Below are 17,900 nucleotides of genomic sequence, written 5' to 3'. Positions count from 1 at the left end.
ACAGACAGTAAGGGCAGGGCTGCAGGCCTGTGCCCTCCTCTGATAGGACAGCCAGATCTCAGACCCTGGGGGGTTTGCTCTGACAGAATTCCATCCTCTCCCACAATTGCTGAGAGGGCCTTTACCAAGGTGCATGATGCCGTGTGAGAATGGGCCCAGTGGGGAGCCGAGATCAAATGGCCGCACCGTCTCGGCAAGAAGATTCCCTGAAGGGGCTCCCTGCTTTCCTGAGCACCTTGCACACATCCCTCTGGACTTATCTCTGATCTTCACTACTAACCTTAGGAGGAGGAATTACCATTCCCCCTTTTACTGATAAGTAAACTGAGGCTCAGAGAGGTTAAATCGCCACCCACGGTTGTTTGTCCAAGGCTGGGGGCAGAGCCAGGACTTGAACCCTATTCTGTCAGCTCCAAAATGTGCACCCATTTTTCCATGTTATGAAGCTTAGGTGGATCCTTTTCCAGCACCAGATTCAATGGTCGATCTCTGCCCCAGTTTGGGCCTTACTGGTCTCCACAACACTCTTATTACTAATATTGAGGCCTCATGTATATGATGTTACCTTGCAAATGCCTTTCACCTACTTCATTTCTTTTGAGACTTATAACAAACCTGTGAAATAAGTCGAGCAGGAATTTCTATCCCCACTTGACGGATGAGGAAACTGAGGACCAAAGAAGTAAAAAAATCACTTTACTAACCAAGGTTACACAGCTGTCACTGGTGGAGCCAGAGCTGGGATCAGGGTCTACTGACCCCCAGGGGGGTGATGGAGGTTAGTGGAGAATGCTGGGGCCCAGTGGGGGGTGGGGGACTGGGCTCAGGTTCTGAACGTGCCCTCTTTTTTCTGTATGTCTTTGGATATGTCCCTTGCCATCTCTAGGCTTCCAATTTGGCCTTTGTACAGTGAGGGTTTGGACTGAGTTACCTCCCGGTTCTGACCAGCGCAGACACCTTAGGCATTCTGAGTTGGTACTATCTTCCCTGGCGAGGACAGAGGAGGAGAAGGCTTGGAACCTGGGTGCTTGGGCCACCCCTGAGTGAAGCTGGGGCCCCAGGACCATCTGAATTGGGATGCCGGCCACAGTCCAGGGCAGATGAAGAGGTACCCACTTCCACTGGCCCACTCTGGACCCCAGGGCACTGCAGGATTAAGGGGAGTTCGCTCCAGGGGCCTAAGTGAGAGGCATGGGGCCGGACCACATCAGGAGAGGGCTGATGGAATTTGGAGGGATAAAGCAGCCATGGAAAAGAGGGCTGGGGGGAGGTGCCAAGGCCTCGGCAGAGGCAGGGTGCCCAGAAGGCGCTGGAGATAAAGCCCAGGCTGCAGATTAGCGCTGGGATTAGCCCAGCCTGGCTGTTCCTGGCTGCTTCTTATCTCCTGGCGGCCCGGCGGAGGAGCCCCTCTCCCCCACCGCTCTGAGCCCTGGCCCTGCTAATTGCCTGTTAACCCTGTGGGCTCCTTGACTGCAGGGAGGATGAGGGGTTGGGGAGGGGTGGGTAAGAATGCGAGGAAACGGGAGCTGTGGACAGATGGAACTCAAGGGACTGAGAGAGAAGCCACTGCTCAGAGGAGCAAGCTCTGGACTGATCTCTCCGACCCTGATCATCGTCTAGGGCAGACCTGGAGGGGAGGGAAGGGCGCCTGGGGAGGGGTTCCTGGCTTGGGGAGGTGGCTTCAGGCCCAGGGAAAAGTCAAGAGGAGGAATACAAGAGTCAGTGACTGGACACCTAGACTGGAGAATAGAGAGAAAAGGAAACAGTATAGAGATGCAGCGGGCAAAAGAACAGAGAGGCTGGGGGGCAGCCAGGCCAATGGGAGAAAGACGAGGCCAGGGGGACGGACAGGCTGACAGAGGGCAAGGGACAGAGACACAGACCAGATGGATAACTGATCAGATGCTGAGGACAGACAGGCCAGGAGGATGGAGAAAGACCTGAGAGAGAGACAGATCAGGCGACCGAGGCTAGGGAGATGGACAGACCCAGGGCAGGGTCCAGGCCAACACTAAAGGGGAGGTGGTCTGAGAGGGACAGGCAGAGGGCTGGCAGGAAGGAAGCTGGTCCACGGGTCTGCCTGCAGCATGGACACAGACCTATCTAGAACCCGTCCAGCCTAGGTCTGGAGGGCTTCAGCCCAGGGCCAGGGGGATGGACCTAGGAGTGAAGGCAGAGAGCAAGGGAGGGCCGAGAAGAGGGAGAGCCAGACGGAAGAAGAAGGTGGGCTCTGAGATGGGGACAGGGCCCAGAGGCTGAGGCTGGTGGTGGTGGGGGATCTGGAAATAGCCCCTTGGCCCATCAGGGCACATCCTAGCCCAGGAGCTGCCCCTTTCCGTGGCTGGACTCTGGACCCTCAACTCCTGTCCACACACCCTCCTCTGGGGCCATTCAGGAGAGAGCAGTGGACAGCCAGTGGGACCCTGTGGCAGAGCGGCCGTGCCGTCTCCATGGAAGAAGATGTGGGCTGTGCTGCTACCAGAGTTCTGCCACTTAGGAGCTGGTGGTTCCACCCGCTGCTGCCTGCCTGGCCCAGGGACCGTCTCCAGGGCAATGCTCTGCTCTGCTCTGCCCCACAGTCGGGCCTGACCCGGGCTGTGCAGGTGTCCTGGCCCTGCCAGTCTGGCCTGTCTACTGCCTGCAGACCATTGTCCATCAGCAGACCCAGAGTCCTTCCACCCATCTCCCTTTGTCACCCCCACTCTACACAGTCGCCTCAAGGGCAGGCGTACCAGGTAGCCACCACCATCTGAAGCCATTGGAGCCAAAGCCTTCCCAGTTGGCTCTGCCCTGTACAGGGAGAGTTTCAGTGTCAGGTAGGCCGTGTCTGTGTCTATGTGGTGGAGGTATCGGGCAGGGAGGCTGCCCCAGCCCCACCCAGGTTCAGGAGGCTACCAGACTCATTCATTCACTGAACACCTACCAGGTGTTTTATAAGCACTAACTCTGCTTTGGCATCAGGCTCAGTTCTGCTCGAATCTCTGCTGTCATTTACTTGCTGTGTGCCCTTAGCCAAGTCATTTTCCCTCTCTGAGCTTCCTCAACATGAAATGGGGGCTACAATGCTTACCTCATGTGGTTTTCTTGGAGGCTCAAAGGAGAAACTAGATCAAAAGTACAGGACCCAGTACAAAGTGGGAATGTTTGATAATGTCCACTTTGCATTCCTTCCCTCGACCTCACTCCTCCTTCTGCAAATTGCACTGGGCTCTGGGGATACCAAGATGATGAAACGGGGCTCCCAGCCTCAGGGAGTCCATGGTCCCATGGGAGAGACCATGACAGTGCCCAGCGGTCAGGGTCAGCCACTGCACACCGGGGGGCGCGAGTGAGCAGCTCACTACTGGGATTCCCCCATGCAGCCCATGCCTTGTTTAGCCTCCCAACTGGAGCACACACTGAAAAACGGCTGCAGCAGCAAGAGCTGATTCCAGCATCTTCTTGGCCCAAAATAGGAAGGGGATGAGTGCTTTGAGATTTGGGACAAATACTTACATATTCCCCCCATCTGCCTTTCCCCCACCACTGAGGACACAGGGATCTTGCCCTCAGCCCTCTTCAGGGCTCTCCTCCCTCCAGTGGCATGTAAAGCACAGGTCTAGAGTCAGCCTGTCTCGCTGGACTCTTGCCCCTTCGACTAGGGCCTTTCTACTCACGGTGCGGTCTGCAGACCAGCAGGTTGTTAGAAATGCAGAATCTCAGTCTTGCTGCCCAACACACGTTTACTGAATCAGAATCTGCATTTTAGCAAGATCCCCAGGTGCTTTGGGTGCACATTAAAGTTTGAGAAGCACTGATCTTGGAGACCTTGGCAAATCAGCCAACCTCTCGGAGCCTCAGTTTCCTCATCTGTAGGATGTAGGATCATTGTGAGATTCGATCGGAAAGAACATATTAAGCATTTAGTGCAGTGCCTGGGGCAGAGCAGATGCTCTGGGACTGTCAGTGATGCCTACTCCTGCCCCCAGATGGACACACAACAGGGAGCTGCGGCAGGGGTGATACAGACAACGTCAAGGAGTGGAACCCAGAAGGTGGCGAGGGTGCAGAAGGAGGGGGGAGGGACAGGTGAGGAATTGAATTGAGAGGAAGCAGATATGGAGAAGAGAGTAAGGAAGGTATAGAGGAGTGGAGTGCAAGGGAAGGAGGGATGGAGGAAAAGGGGTCGAGCGTTGAGACTCCAGTCTTATTTCAGCTGGATGGGGTTGAAGCAGGAGCCGGGGCTTGGGGTGCTGTAAGCTTGGGTTGGGGGAGTTGCCAGCAATGGATTGTGGGAACACCTTGGGTCTTGCATCTCAATGAGTTCCACCTCTCCCCCTAAGCTGTGTGACCTTGGGCAAGTCACATCACCTCTCTGAGCTCTGGTTTCCTCATCTGTATTAATCAGGCTAATTAAACCTACCTGATACCAGAGTGGCTGAGGAGATGAAATGGGGTGGCAGATGCTGCCATGTTTTGTAAACTGTGCAGTTCTTGTTATTTGCACGCTTTTGTTTTGGGAATCTGAGGCAGGGTGTTTGGGTGATAGAAGAACTGTCTTGAGAGGGGAGAATCAGCAGGGCAATTAAACTAGGGGGATGGGGATGGGAGACAACCCCGCCTCACAACGAGGGCACCCCCAGGCCCCCAGTTCTTAGAACTCCTCGCTCCTACTGCCCTCCACCCAGCCCTCTCCCTTCCACAGCCTCCCTCTGGAGCCAGGCATTTAGGAGTCTTTTCCCTTACACTGCCTCATGCCTTTTCTCCCAGCTTTCACCAGAGTGAAAATGTTCCCAGGGACAGAGGCCGGGGAGAGAGAGAGTGATTGAGTGCGCTGACCTCCTTACCCCCAGGGAAGGTACCGCCTGTGATGGGTTTGACCCGGGGGCTGGTCTCTGTGGGGTGAGCCTGGCAGGGGGAACTCCCATCTGCCTCTCCCTCAACTTCCTCCCGACCCCAGCTGCTCGCAACTCCCATCGGTAGCTCTGTCCCCGCCAGAGCCTCGGCTTCCATCTCCGGGGCTGCAGCGCCATCTGGTGTTCACATGGGAGGACTCTCTGCAGAGGAAAAGCGAGATTGGCTGCTTCTGCGCCGGCGGAACCGCGTATTAAAGTATTCCTTGTGCCCCGCCCTGGAACAGGTGCTGGACTCATGGCCCCTGTGCAGCATGCATTCTAGTGGGGGGAAGATGAGCAATGAACACGGAGGCAAACAGATAAGCAAGATCATCTCAGGTCTTGATGAGGACTTTGAGCAAACCAACAAATGCTTTTGATGAGGGGAGGCTGACACTGGGAACGTGTGTGTGGTATAGGAGTGTGCATCTGAAGAAGGGACACTTAACCTCAGGCTTAGAAGATGAGCAGCTAGCCATGCCAACTGGGGGCAGGGGAGCATTCCAGGAGAGGGAACTGCGTGAACAAAGGCCTGGGCAGGGAACTCGCTCCGAAACTTTGAATTTGTCTCAGAGATCTGGGAGTGGAAAGGCAGGAGACAGAGGCAAAGGTTACCTCATGTGGAGACTTTCAGGCAAGGGAAGGAATTTGGCTTTATGCTCTGGGATATGGGAAGCCATTGGTGGACTTCAAGTTGGCAAGTGGCTTGATTGGATCTCCTCAGTTTAGAATGAACACTCTGGCTACTGTGTAGTGAATGGCTTTGGAGAGAGAGGCAAAGACCGATGAAGGGCACCAGTTAGGAGCCTGCCGCCGTGGCCGGGGGGGAGATGATGGTGAAAGGGGAACATGAGATGGAAGGAGAGTAGATGGATTCTAAATAGATATTGCCTGGGACAGCAGCTGCATTGTATGCCTGGTCACCCCTGTCCCATATCCCAGCAACCAACCTACAGGGAGAGGGAGAGTTCAGGGATTCTGACTTGAGAAACTAGGTAGGTAGTGGGGCCCTTTACTCATAAGAGGAGAATGGGTCGGGGACAGGATTTGGGAAGACATCAAGAGTTCTGCTAATTTTAAAATTTTTATTTATTTATTTATTTTGGCTGCGTTGGGTCTTCGTTGCTGCACGCGGGCTTTCTCTAATGGCGGTGAGCGGGGGCTACTGTTCGTTGCGGTGCGCGGGCTTCTTATTGCGGTGGCTTCTCTTGTTGCGGAGCACGGTCTCTAGGCACGCGGGCTTCAGTAGTTGTGGCACGCAGGCTCAGCAGTTGTGGCTCGCGGGCTCTAGAGCACAGGCTCAGTAGCCGTGGTCCATGGGCTTAGTTGCTCCGCAGCATGTGGGATCTTCCCGAACCAGGGCTCGAATCTGTGTCCACTGCATTGGCAGGCGGATTCGTAACCACTGCGCCACCAGGGAAGTCCAAGAGTTCTACTATTGATATGTTAAGCTGGAGGTGCCTTTTAATCATCTAAGAGAGGATGTCAGTAGAAATGATGGAGCTCAAGGGAGGCTGGGCTGTCGGTTGGTTGCTGGGATATGGGACAGGGGTGACCAGGCAGGTCTGGTGGCCGTCACAGGGGACAGGGAACCCTAAGCCTAAGGCATTGTCTTTCATCTCCCCCTTCCACACCCCCGCCCCTCCCGCTCCTGTCTCTTATTCCCAGGTCTATACTCGCTATGGGAAGTGTTATACCTTCAACGCGGATCCACAGAGCTCACTGGCCAGCCGGGTGGGGGGCATGGGCAGTGGCCTGGAGATCATGCTGGACATCCAGCAGGAGGAGTACCTGCCCATCTGGAGAGAGACAAGTACGCAGGCGGGAAAGGGACAGGGGCTCCGGCCTGGGTCCTCTGCCTAGGGTGGGTTTCCAAAGGTGCCCATCTCTACTGTGCAGACGAGACGTCGTTTGAGGCAGGCATCCGAGTGCAAATCCACAGCCAGGAGGAGCCACCCTACATCCACCAGCTGGGCTTCGGCGTGTCCCCAGGTTTCCAGACCTTTGTGTCCTGCCAGGAACAGCGGGTGAGCACCTCCAGCTGGGTCCTGGGTCAGGCACAGGGCCGGGCCTTTGGGCTCAGAGGGGATGCTGACCAGATCTGCCCCCCAGAAGCTCACATCCCACCAGCCCTCACATGGACTTTACTGGGGCTGTGGGCGCCGGAGGGCCGGGTGGGACGTCTGTGCGTGACCCCGTCATGCCCCACCTCTGCAGCTGACCTATCTGCCCCAGCCCTGGGGCAACTGCCGAGCGGAGAGTGCGCTCAGGGAGCCTGAGCTTCAAGGCTACTCAGCCTACAGTGTGTCTGCCTGCCGGCTGCGCTGTGAAAAGGAGGCCGTGCTTCAGCGCTGCCACTGCCGGATGGTGCACATGCCAGGTGGGCACCCCACCCCCTGCCAGCTCTCTGTGTCACCCTGCCAGGTTCCAGAACCTCCAAGGGCAGAACACTGCTCATGTGCAGGGGGGCAGGTGCACGTGTATGACAACATGTGTGCATGTCTCTGCCCACGTGAGTGTACATGGTATGTGTTCGGGATTTTATGCATGTTTTCACGTATGCATATGGGATGCACACGTGCATGTCTGTGTGCCTGTTAATATGTATTTATGCGTACATGTACTTGTGCATATCTGTACTTTTGTACTTGAGGTTGTGTGCATGTGCTTGAACACGTGCATGCAAATCCATGTGCATATGTGTGTGTGTGCAAGCACGCATGGATTTACGTGCATATGTGCATGCGTACATCTCCATGCTTCTATGCACAGGCATGTATAAATTCATGTGCACACATTTATGTGTGTGCATGCATGTATGTGCCCACATTTGGGAATATGGGGGGGGAGAGTGGATGGAACTATAGACTCCAGGAATAATCTTCTCTCCTTTCAGGCAATGAGACCATCTGCCCGCCAAATATCTACATCGAGTGTGCTGACCACACACTGGGTCCGTGCTGCCTTCTCCCCTCCCCACCTCTCCGGCCCCCTCCTCCTCTTCGTCTCTCTGTGCACCCTGGTCCTCACTGCCTTGCCTCCCCTCCTCCCAGTCTCTTCCGGGGTGTTTTTTTTCCTGGGGGTTGAGCCTTATCCCGTACCTCCAGGGGTCTGAGGACCTTTGCGGTTGTGGTAGAGAGAGCAGGGTGGGGGGTTGCAGAGAACCGGAACTGAGAGTGAAGGGCGGGGCTTCTCATCTTGCTTCAGCCAATGAGCTTGCCTCTCTGGGAAAGTGAAATGTCTTCTCCCTTGGTATGAGAAAAGATGTATTGCTGGCTACCGGTGTGGGTAAGGCAACCCCATCTGTCCATAGGTCTCGCCTGATCCACACTTCATTCATTCATTCATTTATTCATTCTACAGGTGTTTGCAGCCTGCACTGGGGCCAGAGGTAAAAGTGGGAACAAGAGCTCTGCTCTTGTAGCGCTTACCGCCTGGCGGGGCTGTGGACGGGCATCACAGCACCGCGTGTCAGTCCTTGTGTAGGGGAACCTCAGCGATCCTACAGGGCCCCAGCAAGGGCATGCAGCCTCACCTGGGCAGGCAGGGAGGATTCCCAGAGGGAGTGACATATGAGCTGAGACTGGAAGGATGTGGAAGAGTCAGCCAGGTGAAAAGGGGGGACGTGTTCTAGGCAGTGGGAACAGCTCGTGCTAAAGACCTGTGGCCAGAGAGAGCGTGTGTGTCTGGAGCCCAGAAAGGTCAGTGTGGCTGGAGGTCAGAGAACAAAGGAGGGCTTGGAAAGAGCGGGGGAGGCTCTGGGAAGCCAACAATGGCTTAAGGCAAGGCAAGAATGTCTTCTGATTTTAGGAAGGGGACCCTGATTAGATAGATGTGAGGATGGATAAGCGGGGAGGAAGACTAGGAACAGGGTGACCGGTCAGGAGAGCTCGGCGGTAATCCAGACGCTGGGGCCACGGGGGCGGCTTTGAGGTGCTGCGGCAGTAGAATCACACCTTCTCTGTCCCACACACCAACTGCATCTGCCAAAGGGGTGATTGAAGCGTGTTTAATGAAGGAACAGATGTAAGTGGGGATAAGGGAACCACAAGGGGTGGTGAGACTCCACAGAACTAAGGAGCCTTTCTTGCCCCCGCGCCTTAAGGGGCAAAGGAAGGGGTTGCTACTGGCACCCAGAGAGGGACCTGTGGCTGTCTGAGATGGACAGGAGCCGGGAGCCGGGACCACAAGTGAGGAAGCCTGGCATCTCTCCCCTCCTTGCCCTGTGATCCTGACGGGGCCTCCCATTGGCCAAACCCAACCCAAAGCCATAGGACAGGGAGTCTAGGTGATGCATTTGGCAGAGATTGGCATCCTGGGACAGAGCAAGGTGGGGAGAGTGGAGAGTGGATCTGTGGGGGCGAACATACTGAGCATAATAACCCTGCCCATTTGTCCTTCTGTCCGTCCATCCATCCATCCATGTATCCACTCATCCATCCACCCATCCGTAGGCATACGTGAACACATGCATACATCCCATTCATCCCAGCATCCTCTCCAAGCCCCTCATGTGTCTGAGGCCTCATGTGGTTAATTAGCTCTGGTGGGTGGCCCGTGCCCTCCCTCTGAGCCAGGAGGACCTCTCTGTCCCAGGGGGCTGGGCAGCAGAGGGATGAGCCTATAGGAGTGTGCTGGGGGTTCTGCCTCCGCCCACTTTCTTGGATGGTCTGAAGCTGGTCCAGGAAGGGACTCCCAGCCAGTCTCCCCCAGGCAGTGCCAGTGCTGGCCAGACCGGGCCCTCAGTTTGGGTGTGCCTGCCTCAGGACAGCCCCTAAGCTCCCTCCCTGCAGCTGGTGTGCCTCTGGGCCATCCCACCCCGCACAGCAGCTGGCGCCTCTGTGTTGCAGATTCCTTGGGTGGGGGCTCCGAAGGCCCATGTTTCTGCCCTATCCCCTGCAACCTGACCCGCTACGGGAAAGAAATCTCCATGGTCAAGATCCCCAACAGGGGCTCAGCCCGGTACCTGGCAAGAAAATACAAGCGCAATGAGACCTACATACGGTATGTATGTGTGTGTGTGCGTGCGTGTGTGCGTTTGTGAGTGTGTGTCTGTGTGTGGTGGAGGCCACCCTCAACAGGCCTGGTGCATGGTGGAGGCTGGGAGTGGGCTGCATCTTTGTTAATAATGAGTCTCCTGCCAGGAATGCCTTTCACGATCTTTTTCTTCTAGCTAACCCCTACCCATCCTCCAAGTCACATCCTGTGTCTCCACCTCCAGGGGAGCCCTTCTTAGGGCTCCTAAGAGCCCTTAGGGCCCAAACACCTTTCATCTGAACCCCCACAGCACCCTGTACATACTTCTGTCGTTGCATTTACCCACTGTTTTGTGTTTGCATGTCTTTTGCACGTCTGTTTGTGCGTCTTTCTCCCCCAGCAACCTGGAGCCGCTAAATGCATGTCCAGTGAATGCTGTGCAGAGGGAGAGGAACTGGAAGGGATGGGGGAGGAGCCAGGTGGCCCACAGGAGGGGTCCCACTGAGCCTTGGGCCTGGTACCCTGCAGCCAATCTACCAATGCTGAGCATCCTCTGAGTGCCAAGCCCAGCGCTGGCTCCTATGGGGACAGAGATGATTATAACACAGAACTCATGCCACAGTTTGCGGATGGGGCCGTGTTTGAAGGTGTGGGACTGATTCTTAGGCCCCAGGAGAGATGAATGTGCATAGGGGAAGTAGAGGAGGCATGAGCTGGGCCTCTGAGCACGCCGGCTTTGGGTCCGTGAGAAGAGGAGAGAGGGGAGGCATCCCAGTTAGAGATCTATGGGCTGATGTCAAGACCAGCCTGAGCAGCAGGGAGGCTGTGTGGAAAGAAGCAGATAAAAAAGCGGTTTGGATAAGAAGGTACAGTGCAGCTGATCATGGGCAGTCTTGAAGGTCTGGAAGAGGAATTCTGGAGTAGACTGTCAAGCAATAGGGAGGCACTGAAGGTTCTAGAGAGGTATGGGGATGGGTCAAAGTGAAAACTATTTGCTGCTTTAGAGAAGGCGGGGTTGGGGCGGGGAGTGGGAATCTTGCCGGCCCAGGAGTTTTGTTTTATTCTCCCAGGCCCTTTGCTAGCCCTCAAAAGATGAAGCTGACAGGCATCTGGGCCTGTCTCACCTCACAGCTTTTGGGAGCTTCTTGGCACAGGGGGGCCTCAGATCCGGATCTGCTGGGCCTGGGATGTCCCGCCAGCCGTCTCCTCAGGAAGACGGCCCCTTAAGGATACCCTGCTTCCTGTCTCTACAGGGAGAACTTCCTGGTCCTAGATGTCTTTTTTGAAGCCCTGACATCCGAGGCCATGGAGCAGCGAGCAGCCTACGGCCTGTCAGCCCTGCTGGGTGAGCCCCAGCCCCGATTCCACGGGGGTGGACCGGACCCGCCTGCCCCCTCTGACCCTGCTCTCATGCTCCCCAGGGGACCTCGGGGGACAGATGGGCTTATTCATCGGAGCCAGTGTGCTCACGCTGCTGGAGATCCTAGACTACATCTATGAGGCAAGGGATGGGGCCCTGGTGGGGGCCACCCAGATGGGGAGGGGCAGGTAGGAGGAAGGGCTGGGGGGAAAGCAGAGGGGCAGTGCAGGCTTCCTGGTGGAGCTGGACTGCCGGAGGTCAAGCTCAGGGTCATTTACCAGCGTCCCCTGACTGGTGGGAAGGCCCGAGCGCGCTGAGGAGTCAGGAGAGGGGGATGGGTGAGGAGGACTGGGGTGTCCTAGGGGGGGTTTGCTGGGCCAGCAAGTCCTATGAGGTGGGCCTGGTGGGGCCCATCCTTCTCCTCTAGCGAGTTTCCTGAGCCCACTGCTATCCTCCCACCCCGAACCCCCAGGTGTCCTGGGACCGACTGAGGCGGGCGTGGCGTCGTCCCAAGACCCCCCTCCGGACCGCCACTGGGGGCATCTCCACTTTGGGGCTTCAGGAGCTGAAGGAGCAGGTGAGGGTGAGCGCTGTATACAGCCAGCGTCCTCTCCCAGGACTGAATCCCCCCATAACTTCTGAACTAGCCTGCGGGAGGGGGTTCCTGGGCTCCCCTGAGGCCTCTGCCCCAGGGGACAGGGTAAGGCTGGCTGTGTGAGGCCTGGGGGTACCACGTGAGCTCTCCCCGTCCCACCCGCTCTTCGCCTCGCAGAGTACCTGCCCAAGCCAGGGCCGCGCTGAAGGCGGAGGCACCAGCGGCCTGCTCCCAAACCACCACCCCCCGGGAGGCCTCTTTGAAGACTTCGCTTGCTAGGATGGTGCTGCGTCCAAAAGGACCCAGGAGTCTGGGACTCCAGCCCAGATCCCCACCGTAGCCTCCCGCTCTTAGGACCGAAGTCTCGGGGGCAGCCCAAAGCTGAGGGGAAGAGGGCGGTGCTCACTGGGAGGGTGGGGACTCGGTCCCTGCTCTCACCCACCCTAGTGCCAGCTGCTTTGCACAAGGGTCCCTCTTGTCCACACCCTCCACCCCCAGGCTGGTGCCCAGGGAGGGCTGGGGACCAGGCCATGGGCCCCAGTGGAGGGGAGGAGAAAGGGAGGTGGAAAAAGGGGCCCACCCCAGAGGGGGTGGGACCCTCTGTACATTTGTATATATTTAGGGAGGACAGGGTGGGGGTGGGGACACAGATGTAGCAGGTGGGTGGGGCTATGAGGGTCGGTAATTTAGAGACAGCCGGGGTCCCAGCCCTAGAGTGTCAGCAGGAGAGGGCAGGCCCCCAGGACTCAGGACTGCTGGGCTGGTCCTGCTTCCTGCCCCTCTCCAGGCCCAGCATCCCTTTTGGCAGGGGGAGTGTGTGCTCCAGCAGGCCTGGTCCAGCTCCCAATTCCCTCTGCCCCAACCGCACTCCCAGAGTCCCCTCCACAGGGAGAGGCAGATCCTTCAGAACTTGGCTGAGCTTGGGGGTGGGGAAGGGGGCCTTCTCAGGCCTCTCTGCCTCCAGTCTGGTTTTATAAAGTGCTGACAAAGTTGGGAATAAAGAGGCATAAAGAATTCTCTGTGTGTATATGTGACTAAGCTGGGAGCTGGGGCGGGGCTGGGCATATGCATGACTTGGTCCCTGGGAAAAGGAAATGCAGGCCCCAGCCCGGACAAGGAGCCTCCGTCCTCAAAGCCCTCCCTGTCCCCATGCCTGCCTTACAAAAACTCAGGAATCACTAGCCGGGACTTCCTGGTGGTCCAGTGGTTAACATTCTGTGCTCCCAACGCAGGGGGCCTGGGTTCGATGCCTGTTCAGGGAACCAGATCCCACATGCCACAACTAAAAGAGCCCGCACGCTACGACTAAATTCCCGCATGCCACAATGAAGATACCATGTGCTGCAACTAAGGCCCAGTGCAGCCAAATAAATAAATATTAAAAAAAAAAAAAAAAGAACCATTAGTCCACACTCAGCCAGTTTATTAAAGGCAGGGAGCTTCATCAGGACTGCAGAGGAGAGAAGTTGGGAGACACCGCCCCTTCTCTCTCAGCTCCCCCGCTTCTCCAACAACTCATCTACAGCCCAGCCCCCCAGGGGACCCTAGGAGGTGGGGCTGGCGTCAGGCAGATTGCACTGCATAAATACTCGGAGGCCACAGCCTGAATCAGCAGCGTCAAGAGGGCAGGGAGACCGGCTTTGGGGCAGAAAGGGGTGGCTCCAAGGGTACCTCTTCCAGGGCTTGCTCTAAGCCCAAGGGTCCCCCAAGCCAGGGAGAGGGGGCCAGCGGGCTGCCCTGGGGTCTGAGGCTGCGGCCAGCCCTGTCCTGCGAGGCTGGCAGGTGGCTCCGGGTGGCTGGGGAAGAGCGGGGCGGGGCACCGCCTTGCCAGGGTTCAGGGGCGCAGGGCGGGGTCAGGTGCTGTTGCCCTGCTCCTGCTCGAACAGCAGCATGGCCAGCTGGGTGCGGGAGCCGAGGCCCTCGAGCGCACTCTGGCGGCAGCGGTGGTACAGGTCCTCGCTAAGCCGCGCGCTGCACGTCTGGGCCCGATAGCGCTGCAGCAGCGCGGGCTCCACCGCCCGCAGCACGTGCAGGCTGGAGAAGCGCAGGAACAGCTCATACACATCCAGGCTCTCCAGCAGCTCCTCCTCCTGTTCCGAGGCCGCCGCCAGCCGCGCTCGGGCCGCCACGTAGTCGGAGTTGTAGAAGCAGGCCTCATTGGCCGCCTGGCGATCAAAGCGGCCTGTGTCTCGGCCTAATTCAGGGGGTCCCGGGCCCTGGGGTGGGGCCACGGCCGGGTGGAAGGCCTGGAAGTGCATGGGAAAGAAGGCTTGCCAGCCAGAGATGGCATGCATGCGGCAGCGGTTCAGGAAGTCGGGGGTGAGCACCGTGTCTGGCCCGGCCAGCAGGAACAGCGTGTCCAGTGGGTGCTTCTTGGAGAGCAGATCCATGAGGCGCAGCGGTGAGGGTGTGGCTGTCTGCACGCTGAGCCAGGGCACCCGGGCACCGGGGAAACGCCGCTCCAGCTCTGCCACACGGGCCTTGACAGGTGCAAAGACATCGGCGTGGGCCGCCCGCTGTGCCTGTCGTGGCTCATACAGTAGCAGCAGGGTCAGGGTTGCTGCAGAATCGCCAGGCTCCAGTGCGGCCACGGCGAAGGCCTCCAGGAAGCCAGGGGCCAGGTCACACTCGGCTGCAGCCAGTGGCAGTAACACGGTGAGACGCGAGGCCTCGGTGACATAGGGCACGGGCAAGATCTCCACGCGACTCAGTGGCCGTAGCAGCTGCACTCGGCGGGTGAGGGGCCGGCGGCCACCCTGCGGGGTCAATGCCTCCAGCTGCAAGTCCAGCGTGTACTCCATACCCCGGGCAGGATCGAAGCGTCGGTAGCCATTAACCAGCTGCTGCTTCTGGAGCCGCAGGGCCGGGTGGTACCGGCGGTTGAGCTCCTCCAGGGCTGCCCCCAGAACGTTGGCCACATCAGCCTGGTCAGCCCCACGCAGTGGGCAGCGGGGCGAGCCATCAGCGCAGGAGAAAGCATGCTGTTCTGTGAAATAGTCCCAGCGCAGCACCTCAAAGCGGGAGGCCGGGCGGGACGGTGCTGGAATGCCCACGGGCCAGGTGGCTGCCCACTCCCCATCCGCTGCCAGACGGCTGGTGTTCTGGATCTCCCACTGGGTTGGAGGAACAGGCCATGAGCGAGGCATAGACCACAGGGGCCAGCACGCAGCTGGGGGGCTGGGCAGGCAGAAGGTGCCACTCAGGACAGGTTCCCAGTCCCTTGCCAACCTCTGCCCACCCAGGGCCCCCCCTTATTCTTTCCCCAGATGGAGGCAGCCTAAGAGTTAAATGGGGGTCTCTGGAGAGGCTCCAGAGAAAAGGTAGAAGCAGACAGGGACTGGGAAGCAGGTTTGTTCTGTGATTCTTGTGCTAATTTTGTATTTCCCTGGGATCTCTGAGACCTCTCGGGATGCCCTCACCCCCCCCACCTCCAGCCTAGACCATACCTGTAACTCCTGGATCTCCTGGTATGTGCGTTCCAGTTCAGCTCGGGCAAAAGCCTTGTGCAGCTGGTACATGTGTACAGGGTCACGGACAGGGTGAGCTGTCAGGGCACTGCGGAAACGAGGGTCCCCCTCCTGCACGGGCTCCCCAGGGCTCAGCTCCAGGTAGCTATAATGGACTCCCTGGGGAGAGGAAGGGAAGTGGGAAACATGAGGGGACAGTCGCCCCCCCCGACCCCACCCCACCCCATAGTTTGTGTCTCATCCCTCTATCCTATGACCTGTTGTGGACTTGGGGTCAGAATTCTGTGGGCTTCAGTCTACCGTGACCAGTTGTGAGCTTGTGTGACCTTGAGCAAGCCTCTGCTAGCTCATCTGTGAAACGGGCATGCATCCTATCTCAGAGCTGTCCAGGGGCTCAAATAAAATAATAACGGCCAACACCGAACACCTACTGTGTGCAAGCCTCCCTTATTTTTTCTAATCCTTATAACAACCCTGAGAAAAAATTATTTCCATTGGTACGGATGAGGAAACCGAGGTTCAGGAGATTCAGTAATTTACCCAAGGTCACAGGGATAGAAGATGACAGAACTGCATGGAAACCCAGGCCCATATCTCCAACCACCCCCTCTGCCTCTCAGGGAGAAGTGCACACGCCCAGACAAGAGGCACCAGTGGGGTGGCTTATCTTCCTACCTCGTGGCCGCCAGTGCAGCCCACCCCGGTGGCATCGAGGATGCAGCGGCCCAGCCACTCATCCGGGTGCGCACTGACGATGTCGTTGCGGCAGGCTTCCAGGTGGGGGCGCAGCTGCTGCAGCAGCGTGCGTGACAGCAGCACCCCAAAGCCACCGTGGCAGTAGCGGCCTGGGGCGGGCTCTCCACTGATGAAGTCCTGGGGCCGGCCCAGATAGAGGTGGGCAGCGGCTGCCAGGCTGAGGTGGCCAGCCAGGCGAGCCAGTCCGTGCGCCTCCGTGTAGGTGGCATCGGGCACTAGGAAGAACCAGTCAAAGTCGTTGCCGTGCTGCTCCAGAAGGTGGCGCAGTGCCAGGTGCAGGTGCCCGATGGGCCGCTCCTCGCCTAGCGTCACCACGGCCATCCCCGATGGTGCCCGGCGGCCCCGCGAGCCTGTCAGGAACACCACACGCTCTAGCCGGTGCCCCAGCGTGCGGTTCACAGCCACGCCCAGTGTGGGCAACGTGGCCTGTGAGGTCAGCACCGCCACGAGCAGCCTCTGCCTGATGCCCAGCTCTGTGCTGATGTAGCGGGTCCTGGGGGTGGGGGAAGAAGATGGCACAAGGTTACTAAAAAGACAACAGGGCAGGTAGAGGGCAGCACACACAGGTTCCGGCAGGTCATGTCCTCTTTGGGCCTGTTTCATTTATGATAGAATAACAACCCTCCCCCAGGGATCACGAGTATTTAAATGAAATACTGGCCTTACCATAGTGCTTTTGGGAGATGGCATTATCCATGCAGATATGAGAGATATATTTGGGGTCTGATTCCCTGTTTCATTACTTAGTGGTTGAGTCCTTGAGCAAGTTATTAAACCCATCCGAGTCTTGGGTAGCCTCATCTGTAAAATGGGGCTGATTGTATCTCTTTAAAGCACTTAGCCAAATGCTTGGCATATAGGTGCTCTACACATCATGTATACACTAATTTCTAAATAATATGCCATTATACCACAAATACATCACATAAATGATGTAACAGAATAAACGGCATAGAGATGTAGTGAATGTGTTTGGGGGGGTCAGGGGTTCCAGTAACTTACCTTCCGTAACACAGAAGGTAAGTTGCAGAACTGGAATTTGAACTTGGTGTTACTTCGGAGAAATTATTTCAACTCATAGGCACAGAGGCATTAATGGAATGGGTACATCACCCTTTTCCCACAAACCTCCGCCCCCCCCCCCCCCCGCCAGGTGCCCACCCAGGAACAAGAGATACAGGTAATCCTACTTCTCTCTTTTCTCTTTCCCTCTCTCTATGCACCCACTCTATATACTAGTCATTTCTCTAAACCTAATACTGAGCCAGGGAGCTATGAGGACCTTTGTGGGGGGGCGGTCCATGGGGTCAAGCAGGTTTAGGGCAGAGGCGGGCAAGTTCTGCCCGGGCCTGGATGGGGCCCAGAGAGGCCTCAGATGGGCTCCAAACCTCCCTGGGAAGCAGGGCCGTCGGAAATTATCGGGGCCCAACGACTTCCTGGCCGGTCAGACCCTTCCTTCCGGGGCCTGACCCAGCCCCTGGCGGCCTCCACTGTGCGTCCGTCCCAGCCGGTTCCCAGCGGGTGGGGCTGGCGAGTCTGATCCCTACCTGACGGCCTTTTTGGCGGCCTGGCCAGGCTGTGCGGGGTGGTAGGGCAAGACACGCGGTTCCCAGTTCTCCCCGGCGCCTGCACCGGCCCCGGGCCTCTCGCGCTCCGCTCCGGGCTGCACCGAGTTGGGCCGGCGCGCCGCGTTGGTGTTGCCGCGCGGCGGCAGCTCAGAATCTCCGGGTTGGGGCGGCCCTGGGCCACAAGGCTCCTCCACCCAGGTGACGCTGAGCAGGCTCAGAGTGAAGCCCAGGGAGATGCCCACGGCCACGGGCCCTGCGGGCCGCAGCACCGACAACAGCAGCGATGCCCGCATGGCGCCCGGA

General features: G+C 57.9%; 2 protein-coding genes across 3 annotated transcripts in view; one reads left to right on the top strand and one right to left on the bottom strand.

Moving 5' to 3' along the window:
- Positions 1-12,438, top strand: part of ASIC4 (acid sensing ion channel subunit family member 4) — a 29,800-nt gene extending 17,362 nt beyond the window's left edge. The window contains 8 exon segments of the mRNA XM_073807212.1: positions 6,543-6,687; positions 6,774-6,901; positions 7,092-7,254; positions 9,725-9,878; positions 11,105-11,196; positions 11,273-11,352; positions 11,684-11,788; positions 11,984-12,438. Coding sequence (XP_073663313.1) covers positions 6,543-6,687; positions 6,774-6,901; positions 7,092-7,254; positions 9,725-9,878; positions 11,105-11,196; positions 11,273-11,352; positions 11,684-11,788; positions 11,984-12,085 — 969 coding nt within the window. The 3' untranslated portion in view covers positions 12,086-12,438.
- A 774-nt stretch (positions 12,439-13,212) lies between these two features.
- Positions 13,213-17,890, bottom strand: CHPF (chondroitin polymerizing factor). 2 transcript variants are annotated; one of them, XM_033859677.2, is made up of 4 exons: positions 17,577-17,890; positions 15,949-16,522; positions 15,253-15,432; positions 13,213-14,919 (listed from the first exon to the last, which is right to left on the bottom strand). In XM_033859677.2, the coding sequence occupies exons 1-4, from the start codon at positions 17,888-17,890 to the stop codon at positions 13,660-13,662; spliced, it is 2,328 nt and encodes a 775-aa protein (XP_033715568.1). In that variant the 3' UTR covers positions 13,213-13,659. The 2 variants fall into 2 exon arrangements, with proteins under 2 accessions (XP_033715568.1, XP_073663311.1); XM_073807210.1 differs by lacking the exon at positions 17,577-17,890 and adding an exon at positions 16,696-17,101.
- Positions 17,891-17,900: the final 10 nt, after the last annotated feature.

Source organism: Tursiops truncatus, chromosome 7 (assembly GCF_011762595.2).
Source record: "Tursiops truncatus isolate mTurTru1 chromosome 7, mTurTru1.mat.Y, whole genome shotgun sequence".
Classification (NCBI taxonomy): Eukaryota; Metazoa; Chordata; class Mammalia; order Artiodactyla; family Delphinidae; genus Tursiops; species Tursiops truncatus.
This window is presented reverse-complemented; position numbering and strand designations above follow the sequence as displayed.